The 12,176-nt window shown below is 36.4% G+C and overlaps 1 protein-coding gene across 1 annotated transcript in view; it reads right to left on the bottom strand.

The window, feature by feature from the left end:
• The window catches only part of EYS (eyes shut homolog), a 1,513,100-nt gene that overhangs the window by 261,753 nt on the left and 1,239,171 nt on the right, over positions 1 to 12,176 (bottom strand). The window contains exon 30 of the mRNA XM_072832461.1: positions 6,594 to 6,743. Coding sequence (XP_072688562.1) covers positions 6,594 to 6,743 — 150 coding nt within the window. The remainder of the gene's footprint in view (positions 1 to 6,593; positions 6,744 to 12,176) is intronic.

The following is a 12,176-nucleotide window of genomic DNA, read 5'->3' as shown; positions in this document are numbered from 1 at the left end:
ATAATCCCTTGACATTTTCTCATGAATCTTATTCTTTTTTAACATGTTAAATCCCTTTAGCTGCCCTGTGTGGCATTTGTTTCCTGTTACTTTCTTATATAATCTTGTCTTTTTAAAAAATGTTTTTATTTATTTGTTCATGAGAGACACACAGAGAGAGGTCGAGACATAGGCAGAGGGAGAAGCAGACCTCCAGTGGGGAGCCGGATGCGGGACTTGATCCCACGACGCTTGGATTACCACCTGAGCCAAAGGCAGATGCTCAACCACTAAGCCACCCAGGTGCCCCTATAATCTTGTATTAAAGATGATATGTACTTGCATTTTAGGATTACAGAGAGAAAAGGCTTTTAGGGATTGCAGTTCATTTTGCTGTATACTCTGCCACTGTACAAGAATAGTTCCAACTTAATAGCCTTAACAGTTGTAGAAATCTACCATTAACAGTAAAGGATTAAGAAAATGTGAAGCTTTCTTCAGCATACATTGATAATTCTCAAAAGAATTTCTTGGCTTTTATTTTAGTTTATTGTGATTCTCTGCATTAGAAATCACAATATTTGATGATGGTTTGCTGAAGAGCTAAATATCCTTTCACCTCAAACTTTATGTTCCCACTGTACTCAATCTCCATATAATTTCTCCCATGAGCCACGGTGTTATTCTATACCATGATGTCATTGTTTATCCTCTTTGATCTGCTGTCCCTTTGGTAAATTTCTAATCTTTCTTCAAAATATAGTTTATTTCTCATGTTACAGATGTACTTGTCAACTGCTATCTTCCTTTCTCTTTAGTAGGGTCTTTGTGGTTGCTCGGAGGCCTTGAGGGTCAGTCAGTTCTCTGGCTGTCCTGGCATCTTAGCACACAAGAAAATCAGGAGTTATGGACCTGATCTTCACTTTTGTAACTTTGTTAACAGCCATTCCATTTGGACAATTTGAACTGAACTGCACAATTAAGAGGAGAAAGCATGTGATTACATAGTCAATCACCTGAAATTTTTTTATATTACAGGTGGGTTGAGTCCATAACTGACACATATTATCCAGTGAACATACTGTGTAGACTTAGCTTCACATTCAGATTATGATGTCTTTATTTAGAAAGCTCCATTCTATTTCTGCCTCACTGAGCACCAAACTGACACGTCCTTGTTTCTCAAGATACATGCAAATTTTAAATACAACCATACATGCTAGCAGAAGACTAAACCCAGACAGTACTGAAATCACCAACTTCTGGACCCACAGACTTCTAAAAGATTTTCTTAATCTTACTTAATGAAAGAAATTTGATTTTTTTAGTGGCTATTCCCAATTCAAAACAAATAAGCTACATTATAACTTGCTGTCCAGCTAGTATTGGACATGTTATATATGATTAGTGTATTAAGTGTGGATAAAGGAACAACAGCAATGTTTAGATATATGTATTTATGCGCAAGTCAATGTAATTATGAAGCATTATGCTGTATTTCCCATATTTAGCTACAGTTTTCCTACATTTCTTCTAAGAAATACCAGATGGAAGTGTTGATGGAAAAGATACAGAAATTAATATTGAAGTGATGAAGTTTGACCTTTTTAAGATGAAAAGCTTGCCAAACTTTCCATATTGACATGGCAACGTTTTATGAATAAATCTAATATCTTATAGATTTAGCACAGTTCAAAAGTCACCATCTGTTTCAAGAAGTGAAGGTTCTTGCTATTACGTAGTTTCTGGGCATTAAGACTGAAGGCATGCAATCCATAGTTTTTATAATATTAACTATCAGGAATGTGCAAAAAACCTTTATATTTTAAAAAATCAGAGACATCAAAGACATTTGAGTTACTCTCAAAATTAGAACTGATAATACATTAAGGGTATTCTTTCTTTTTACATTAACTTGGATAATCTCCTGATCATTCTCTGTATGGAGTTATATAGGTTAATAGTATCTGGGCAACAAGTTGTAATACAGAGAATGTAAGTGGGGAAAAAGGGAAAGCGCTGGAGGCTGATTTTGAGCGCAATTGTCTTAAAGGCCTCTGATGCTACATATAGGTATTATGAGAACTTGTCATTTGTTCCTTTTCTTATTTTGCACAAGTTATTTAACACTAAATCTCATTTGATACAGTCAAAAGTATTCCGACTCAGAATTCTTTTTACTTCCCGTTCTTTAAGGTTAATGCTAGCTTGGCATTATCTAAATTTATTTTCTACTTTCTTAATCAAACAATGGTAGGAAATATGCTAATTAAAAAAATAAAAAGTAGTGTGCACCTATATGTACTCACACAAGTACACAAACAACATATATACATATACTTCTACCTATAAGAGGTTTTTATTTTTATTTATTTATTTATTTATATATTTTTTAAAATTTATGATAGTCATACAGAGAGAGAGAGAGAGAGAGAGAGGCAGAGACACAGGCAGAGGGAGAAGCAGGCTCCATGCACCAGGAGCCTGACGTGGGACTCGATCCCGGGTCTCCAGGATCGTGCCCTGGGCCAAAGGCAGGCACCAAACCACTGCGCCACCCAGGGATCCCTATAAGAGGTTTTTATTGCAGAGAGATGAGGCAAAAATCAGTCTATTCACAATACTCAAAAGCAGTTTTTTTCAGTTTATTTTGTTTTCTGCACCAAATATCTAACAAGGTTACATGTCAAAAATGCTTGCAATGGTTTTATCTGATGTTTGAGTTTGAGCAAGTTCTAAAATTCTTGTTGCCCAACTGTTAGAAACTTCCAGCCTCTGTTCAATTGATCTTCAACCATGCATGCCTTCCTTTACTCTACCAGATATTAAAAAGTTGTTGATTGGGATATGTAGTGCTGATGCTCATGCAATTCTTGGTCAAAATCCACTTGGTTTTGGCTACCCTAAGAGTTTGTTAACCAAAATGAATCACTAGATATTGGAATGTGCCTTAGATATACATGGATAATTTTACACCTCTGGATAAGTCTTTGAGAAATCTAAGGAAGGGAGAATAGGCTGTGTGGATTTAAAACATGCAGATAATAACACACTAAATAAATTACCTGAGGAATGACACGGGACTTCTTTACAGAACAAAATGCTGCATAAAGAGTCAGCTTTTGTATAGGACAGACACAAAAGGAGCCAGAAAAATTTAAGCTTCAGAAACTTTAAAAAGTATATATATATATATATATATATATATATATATATATATATATATATACAATTTTTCTGAACTTCTGCAAAGGAGAATAACCCTTGTGAAAACTAAGACTCTCTCTATGTGATCTCTTTCAAAATTTGTTGAAATGAAAGACAAAGTGTGCATGAGTATGAATTATAATCTACCTGTAGTACTGTGATCTCTGCTCTGTTTCATTTAAGAAGAACTTCTATCTTGATACTGAATTGACCTCAATCACTACAAGTGGCTTATTCAAGTTTGTTCTATTTCTGCCATCTATCTACAGGTACAATGCAAATTTAGGAGGAAATACTCTCATGTTTATTCTCAGTGGCTAATAACAAACAAAAAATCAAGTCATTTTTTAATGTTTACCTTAGAGCTCATTCCACTCGTTTTTGAAAATAAGTTCTTATCAATCATGCTATGGTATTTTATTTCCAAGAACCCTTAAATATAGAAGAAATTCCAACAACATTCAAATAGTTAAAAAGGACCTTAACTCACATGCTTTTTTTTTTTTAATTTAAAAAATTTTTTTATTGGGGTTCAGTTTGCCAACATATAGCATAACACCCAGTACTCATCCCATAAAAGCATGTGAGTTCCATCCACCATTTGCTTCGATGTGGATGGAACTCACATGCTTTTTAAGGACAAATTTGTTTTGAATTTGCAATAACAAGTATCCCATTAGAGAAAATTAGGATAGCTAGAAAGAGCTGTACAGAAAGACCCTTTTAATGCTAAGTTGTGCCCAGTTAAGGATGGAGAAGTAAGAGTGGAGCAAGAAAGACAGAGAGAGAAGGTGACATAACAACTGGACTATAGGGATCAAGCAAAAGGCAGTCATAGATCAAGGGACATACACTAAGGCAGAAATGAGAAGTCTCAATGTGTGTGTCTTTCCATTTTTCCTCCACTCTGGCAGGAATCTTCTCTTAGGTGAGTTGTATCTCATCACTTTAAACTTCTCAGGGGCTTTATGTTCTCATTTATTCCTTACTTTTCTATGTAGTAACACCTTCCGCTCAAAGTCCAATCCACAATTAAACATGCTCAAATCTCTCATCTTACATTTTCCTCCTCTTGACTCCTCACCTCTCTCTAGTGACCAACTTAACTCTTTTTGTACTTTCACAGTAAAAGTTATTGAAGAGTTGCCTAGTGTATACTGTTCTTCATATTCATTACATAAGCTTAACTAATTTATATAATATATAATATACAACATATAATATAGTCCTAGGTCAGCCTTTAACGTAACCTACTGTCACCTCATTGTCTTTGTAGGATGCTGCCTATAAGACAAAGCAGATTTGCATTTTTGTTTCAGTGGAGATATCTCTCACTTTCTAAATTTGAATAAAATTAATTGAAAGACTTGGAAAGCCCTTGCTCTTCAGTTTCACTAGGAGCATCAGCATTTTTAAAAGGATGGTTTCAACTTCAGGCTACCAAAGACTGCATGGTTTGAAGACCGCCTACTGGGATATTCTCTACTTAAAGGCAAAAAAATGAAATCATCCTTTTAAGAAAGTTTGACCGAAACAGAAATTACTTCCTACGTGATCAAATGTGCCACTGTTTGTATGAAATTATTACATTAGAAAAGATAATGTTATTAATCAAAATGCCTTTTAAACTGCTTTCTAAGTTATTCACCTTCTCGTCTGGCTCTTTTTTTGTTGAGCAACTGCAGCCTTTTTAAAAATATTGTATTTATTTATTCATGAGACACACGAAGAGAGAGGCAGGGGGAGAAGCAGGCTCCATGCAGGGAGCCTGACGTGGGACTTGATCTCGGGTCTCCAGGATCAGGCCCTGCGCTGAAGGTGGCGCTAAACCACAGAGCCATCTGGGCTGCCCAACTGCAGCCTTTTGTAAGAGAGATGATTAAAGTAAAAGTTAAGTCCATTGCTCTGAAAATTTGTTTTGTCTGTACACAACTCTCTGTTCCCAAAGGGTTTGCCTAATTTAGGAATAGTAATTTCATTGCCTGAGGGTAATTTCGTTGCCTTCTTGTCATAACCAACTGAACTACCCAGCCTAGACACTCTCATTTCTTCCTTCGTTCTAACATTTACTGAGCATTTTTTCTGTCGGATGCCCTGCAAACCGCATTAAAAATGAGAAGCTTACTGTCCCTGCCTGGAAGGAGTTTCCATTTTCAGATTGGTGTCAATTTTCTTGATTTTATTTGCAGAGTGATGCAGACTCTGGGAAAGCTTATTTGATTTATATGACCTTCACAGGTTAGCCAAGATTCCTGCTAATCAGACTAACGCATCCAATTGTCATCTAACATATAAACTTGACACAATATGTTATTTTTAACTGACACAGAGTAACGTTAGAGACCATTATCACTAGATTGCTGTACTGATGAAGAATTTTAAATTCTTGGCTGCTACATGTAAATTGTGTCCAGTAATGCCCTTGGGATGTGACCATCATATTTAGCCATTTCTCTCTTCTGAGATTTCCTAATTCTGAAGTATGAATTAATTTCAAGACTGCCTTCCAAAAGTTTATATGCCCTAGAAAGACATTTCCATTTAATATTCAATTTTTTTCCCCTACTGGATTCTCTTTTTTCTGTGCAGAGTCAATGACTACCTCCGTCCCTTCCCCACCGCTACCAATTCTGAACAGCTATTTTCACTCAAAAGATATTTTGTTAAACAATTGAATTTGATATCCTTTCTCTTTTTCCTTTCCTTCCTCCCCCTTTCTTTCTTTTTTAGAAAGGGGGAGACAGATGGGGAGAGGGAGAGGGAGAGAGAGAATCTTAAGCAGATTCCCTGCTGAGCACGGAGCCCCACACTAAGTTGGGGCTCCATCTTAGGGCCTGGAGCTCTGTCTCACTACCCTGAGTTCATGACCTGAGCCGAAATCAAGAGTCCCACACTTAACCTACTGAGCCACCCAGGTGCACTGAACTAGATCTTAATCTCAGCTGAACCACATGACTCTTTAACCTGTTTATTTACTCCATGATATATTTTTTAAAAGATTGTATTTATTTATTCATGAGAGACACACACAGAGAGAGGCAGAGACTCAGGCAGAGGGAGAAGCAGGCTCCCTGTGGGGATCCTGATGCGGGACTCGATCCCAGGACCCCTAGGTCATGACCTGAGCCAAAGGCAGAAGCTCAACCACTGAGCCACTAAGGTGCCCCAGCTCCATGATATTTTCAAAGAAATTGATTTTGTATATAATTTGATTGCCATTGAGTGGTATCAAATTATACTTTAATTTGTACTTTTCTCCATCAAAATGAAAAAAATGATGGCAAAACAACTTTCAGATGGACCTTTTTGTCTTTCTTTTCAAATGTGAGTGGCTATTATACATACAAATAACATTTAAAAAATAAGGTTCAACACTATAATTCAAAGAACTACTGTGGAGGACTTACCGTACTGTGATGGGGATGAATACATTTGTGTTAATGCTATAATTAGCAGAAAGAGTCAAGATATTTTGAGAACTTCCACATCCATATTTAACCATGGGCCTTCCTTCCACAAGAAATAAATGAATAAAGTGTTGTCCAATATTCTTCTCACTACCTTTAAAAACAAACATTACATGAAATTAGTGATGAGATTTATATTTTATTCAATAATAATCATTCTCTCAACGAATGTAATCCCTGCCCTCAAAGAATAATGGTTTAGTGAGATGGTAGGAATGTGATTAAATTTTTCAATGTAATAATACCATATTAGGATAATACATTATTTTCTAAAGGCTGAGAATAGCATGGTGTTAACAGCATTGCCTTGATATGAGATTAACTTTCTGATTCTGTTCCTTAATAGCAAGATGATCTTATTCTGAGCCTCAGTTTTCTCATATGTTCTAATGGGCTGAGGAGAGCAAATAATTATTAGAACTACTGTGATAGTTAAAATAATAAATAAAAAGCATCTGGCACCTGTTGAATATTATATAATTTGGTTTATTATTATTGTTAATTATTTGCATTTTAATTTTAATGTCTTTCATAAAAATTGAAATGATAAAGAAATATATAAAGAAGAAAAAAGACATACTCTCCTTCCTCAAGCTCATTCTTTTATCCCACTTTGTGGTACTCCTTTCTACCATATATCTATACACATATGAATATTTATATAGCCCTCGTTTTATTTTTAAAAATGAAATAATGCGATAAGGAGCTTTATTCATCTTTCTCTTTTCATTTAATAATGAACTTTAGACATCTATGTAAGTACATAGTTTTTAACATTTTTTTTTAAAAAAAGATTTTATTTATTTATTCATGAGAGACAGAGAGATAGAGAGAGAAACAGACTTCTCATAGGGAGCCTGATGCGGGGCTCAATTCCCTGTACCAGGATCATGCCCTGAGCCAAAGGCAGACGCTCAATCGCTGAGTCACCCAGGCGTCCCATTCTTTTAACATTTTTAATTGAAGTATAATATAATAATAAATTCAAAAAAATCACTCAAATATTAAATGTACAGCTCAGTGAATTATTACAAGGTGAACCCACTCATGCAAATACCACCAACTTAAGAGAAAGAACATTATCTGCATTGTCAAAAGTCTTTTTTTTTTTTTTATGATAGTCACAGAGAGAGAGAGAGAGAGAGGCAGAGACACAGGCAGAGGGAGAAGCAGGCTCCATGCACCGGGAGCCCGACGTGGGATTCGATCCCGGGTCTTCAGGATCGTGCCCTGGGCCAAAGGCAGGCGCCAAACCGCTGCGCCGCCCAGGGATCCCTGCATTGTCAAAAGTCTTATCAATCACTTGTTTCTTCCCTCTACCAAAAGTAACCACAATCCTAATGTTTAACAGCTATGGTTAATTTTGCTTGATTTAAAATTTCATATTAGTGAGATCATATTGCATATATACTGTTGTGTCTATTTACTTTTGCTCAATATTATGTTTGAGAGATAGCACCTATGGTAAGATTCATTTTCATTGCTTTAGAATATTCGATTGAATGAATATTTACAATCTAGTTATTCTTTTTGCTGTATATGAGCATCCTCCTTCCACCCCAGTTTTTGGTTATTATGAATAATGCTGCTAATGATAATCTTGTGTATGTCTTCTGTGCTGAATGAAGCACATGCATTTCTCTTGTGTATATGACCAAGAGCTAAATTGTTTATGATTAATTTAATAGCTATTGCCAGTTTTCCAAAATACCATTTTGATTTAACCCCTTACCAGCAGTAAGAGTTCCAACTGATCTAGTCTCACCATCACTTGGTATGATTGTTTTGCAGATTTTAACTACTCTGTGTTTATTTTACTGTAGCTTTCAATTTTAATTTTCCTCATATTAGTGAAGTTGAGCATATTGTCATGTTTGGTGGCTGTTTTGATATCTTCTTTTGAGAAGTGTTAGTTTTCATTTCTTGCTCACATTTCTATTTGATTGTTTGCTTTTTCTTACATTGTTGGAGTTATGTCTATGTATATATTTAATATCTAGGTCTATATACATATATGTGTATGTATAGCATACAAGCTCTTTGTTAACCATATTTATTGAAAATACTTTCTCCAATTCTGTGGACTGTCTTGCCAATTTAAGAGTGAGTTTTGTTGAACATGTGGTCTTAATTTTAGCATAGGTCTATTTATTATTTCCTTCATAGTTGTAATTAATGATTTTTATGTAACCTTTAAGATATCTTTGCTTGCCTTAAAATAATAAAGCTATTTTATCTTTGGTAAGCTTTGTTTAAGATCTATACTGTGCCTAGCATTGATTTTTGTACATGCTATGAAGCAGGGAGTTATGGTAGGTTGGATAACAGCCACCATAATGCCACCAAAAATAGTCATGTTCTAATTGTTGCAATCTTATATGGCAAAAGAGACTTTGAAGGTGTGATTAAATTAAAGATTTTGAGATGGGATTATCCTGGATTATCTGGTTGGGTCAAGAATTAGTTAACATGTGTCCTGCCAAGAGGGAGGTAGAGGGAGAGCTGATAATGGAAGAGGTCGAGCTATCAGACTATAGAGGGAGACTGAAGTGATGCAGCTACTTGCCAAGGAAAGATAAGCAACCACCAGAAGCTGGAGGAGGCAAGAACATCTTCTCATCTAGAGCTTTCAAAGGAGTACCAACTTGATTGAAGCCCTATAAGACACATTTGGCACTTCTGGCCTCCAGAACTGTAAGGAAATTGCTCTTGTTTTAAGCCACTAAATGTGTGGTAATTTACTACAGCACCCATAGGAAAACACAGGGGTCAATTGTAATTTTTTCCTCTTTTAGTTTCCAATTGATCTAAAATCATCATAGCAAATAATTCTCATTATGTATTTACTGAATTCTCAGATAATTGTGAAATATATATTTTTAATATTTTGAGATTGTCTCTTTCTTACCTTTTTCTTTTATTTGTTCTTGTGAATATACATCTTTTAAGATAAAAATTATTTAAATTAATTGTATTGTTTGAAAAATATATACCAGCAAAAGTATACTAAACCAAACTGAAATTACAACTCTTGCAAATGGCCAGCATTAGGGGCCCCTACGTGGTTCAGTCAGTTAAGCCACTGACTCTTGATTTCAGCTTGGGTCATGAGATTGAGCCCTGAAAGGGGCTCCATGCTGGATGTGGAGTTTGCTTAAGATTCTCTCTCTCTCTCTCACTTTTTTTTAAAGAGTTTATTTATTTACTCATAGAGAGATACAGAGAGAGAGAGAGGCAGAGACACAGGAAGAGGGAAAAGCAAGCTCCACGCAGGGAGCCCGACGTGGGTCTTGAACCCGGGTCCCCAGGATCACACCCTGGGCTGCAGGCAGCACTAAACCACTGTGCCACCGGGGCTGCCCTCTCTCTCTCACTTGTGCCCCTACCCGCCACTGGCCCACTCTCTCTCTCTTATTTTTAAAATTTTTTATTTTTAAAAAGATTTTATTTATTCATAAGAGACACATACAGACACACACACAGAGAGAGAGAGAGAGAGAGAGAGAGAGGCAGAGACACAGGCAGAGGGAAAAACAGGCTCCATGCAGGGAGCCAGATATGGGACTTGATCCTGGTTCTGCAGGATCATGCCCTGGACTGAAGGCAGCGCCAAACTGCTGAGCCACCCGGGCTGCCCTCTCTCTCTCTTAAAAACAAAAAGTCCAGCATTAATATTTGGTGAATATCACTATAGATACAAAGGTTGGGATCCCTGGGTGGCGCAGCGGTTTGGCGCCTGCCTTTGGCCCAGGGCGCGATCCTGGAGACCCGGGATCGAATCCCACGTCGGGCTCCCGGTGCATGGAGCCTGCTTCTCCCTCTGCCTGTGTCTCTGCCTCTCTCTCTCTCTGTGACTATCATAAATAAATAAAAATTAAAAAAAAATATTTAGATACAAAGGTTGATAAATGCATAGATATATAGAGATAATTTTTCATTAGAGCAAAATCATATTATATACGTATTTTAATTTAAAGACTCTTTGATAAACTTAAAATCTATTGAGAAACCCCAAAAAGCTTTGCTTATATGATTTGCATCTTATTTATTTATTTATTTATTTATTTATTTATTCATTTATTTATGAACAAACAGGGGGAGAGGAAGAGAGAGAATCTCAAGCAGGCTCCACACCCAGTATATAGCTTGGTGTGGGGCTCATGGAGCTTGATATCATGACCCGAGCAGAAATCAAGAGTCAGGCACTTAACCAACTGAGCCACCTGGGCACCCTGGTTTGTATCTTTTAGTATTTCTTGGATTAGAATTTAAAACTGAAAAAAAATATTTAAGACAGAAAATTTTCAATTATTTATTGGTTAGCTTATTTAAACATCACTATAATAAAATCCATTATATATTAGCCTACGTAACATATTTTGTGAAAAGTAATTATATTTTCCAAAACAAAAATAATAGTGAGAGGAGGATTATTCTATACTTTTACAATCTTCTTCAATGTTAAGCTTAATAAAAGCTGTTAGATTCTCATATCCATTTCTCTTTTTTTAAGATTTTATTTACTTATTCATGAGAATACACAGAGAGGAGAGAGAGAGGCAGAGACACAGGCAGAGGGAGAAGCAGGCTCCATGCAGGGAGCCCGACGTGGGACTCGATCCAGAGTCTCCAGGATCACGTCCCGGGCTGAAGGCGGCGCTAAACCGCTGAGACCCCGGGCTGCCCTCTCATATCCATTTCTATATTCAATTTGTTGTGAATTGTTGTTTTGGTTGAAGTACGTGAACTACACAGCCTCACACAGAATGTAATTGGAAAAAAGGGATTATTTAAATTGTCTTTTTATTTTGTTTTTTAAAAGATTTTATTTATTTGAGAGACACAGAGAGAGAGAGAGAGAGAGAGAGAGCATGAACGGGGAGAAGGACAGAGGGAGAAGCAGGCTCCATGCTGAACAGAGAGCCCGATATGGGGCTTGATCCCAGGACCCTGAGATCATGACCTGAGCCAAAGGCAGACACTTAACCAACTGAGCCACCCAGGCACCCCTAGATTGTCTTTTTATATATATACAAATTGAACAAGTGGTAGTTCCTTAAAGTATAGCTGAAATGTGGAATCTGTAACTATACTAATAATCTATATTCTTTGTTACATTAAAATTCCATTGGTTTTTCTTGTATTCTATTTATTTTTGTAAAGATTTTATTTATTCATGAGAGACACAGAGAGAGGCAGAGACACAGAGGGAAAAGCAGGCTCCTTGCAGGGAGTCCAATGCAGAACTCAATCGCATGACCTCAGATCACACCCTGAGCTGAAGGGAGATGCTTAACTGCTGAGTCACCCAGGTGTACTGGTTTTTCTTGTATTTTCAATGAATATTTTATCCTTACATGACTTTGTAACATCATGCATTGGTTATCTGAAAAAGGTGGATTCACTGAGTCATGGGTATCTTTCAAATGTTGACATTTTTATATAATATTAAACAATCACATTAATTACAATTACTTCTGAACCCATCAGAAAGTATACTGGAGCTCTGAAGCTCACTGTGAA

The sequence above is a fragment of the Canis lupus genome, chromosome 7 (assembly GCF_048164855.1).
Source record: "Canis lupus baileyi chromosome 7, mCanLup2.hap1, whole genome shotgun sequence".
NCBI classification, from domain to species: Eukaryota; Metazoa; Chordata; class Mammalia; order Carnivora; family Canidae; genus Canis; species Canis lupus.
Note: the sequence above shows the minus strand (reverse complement) of the source record. Positions and strands in the feature narration are given on the sequence as shown.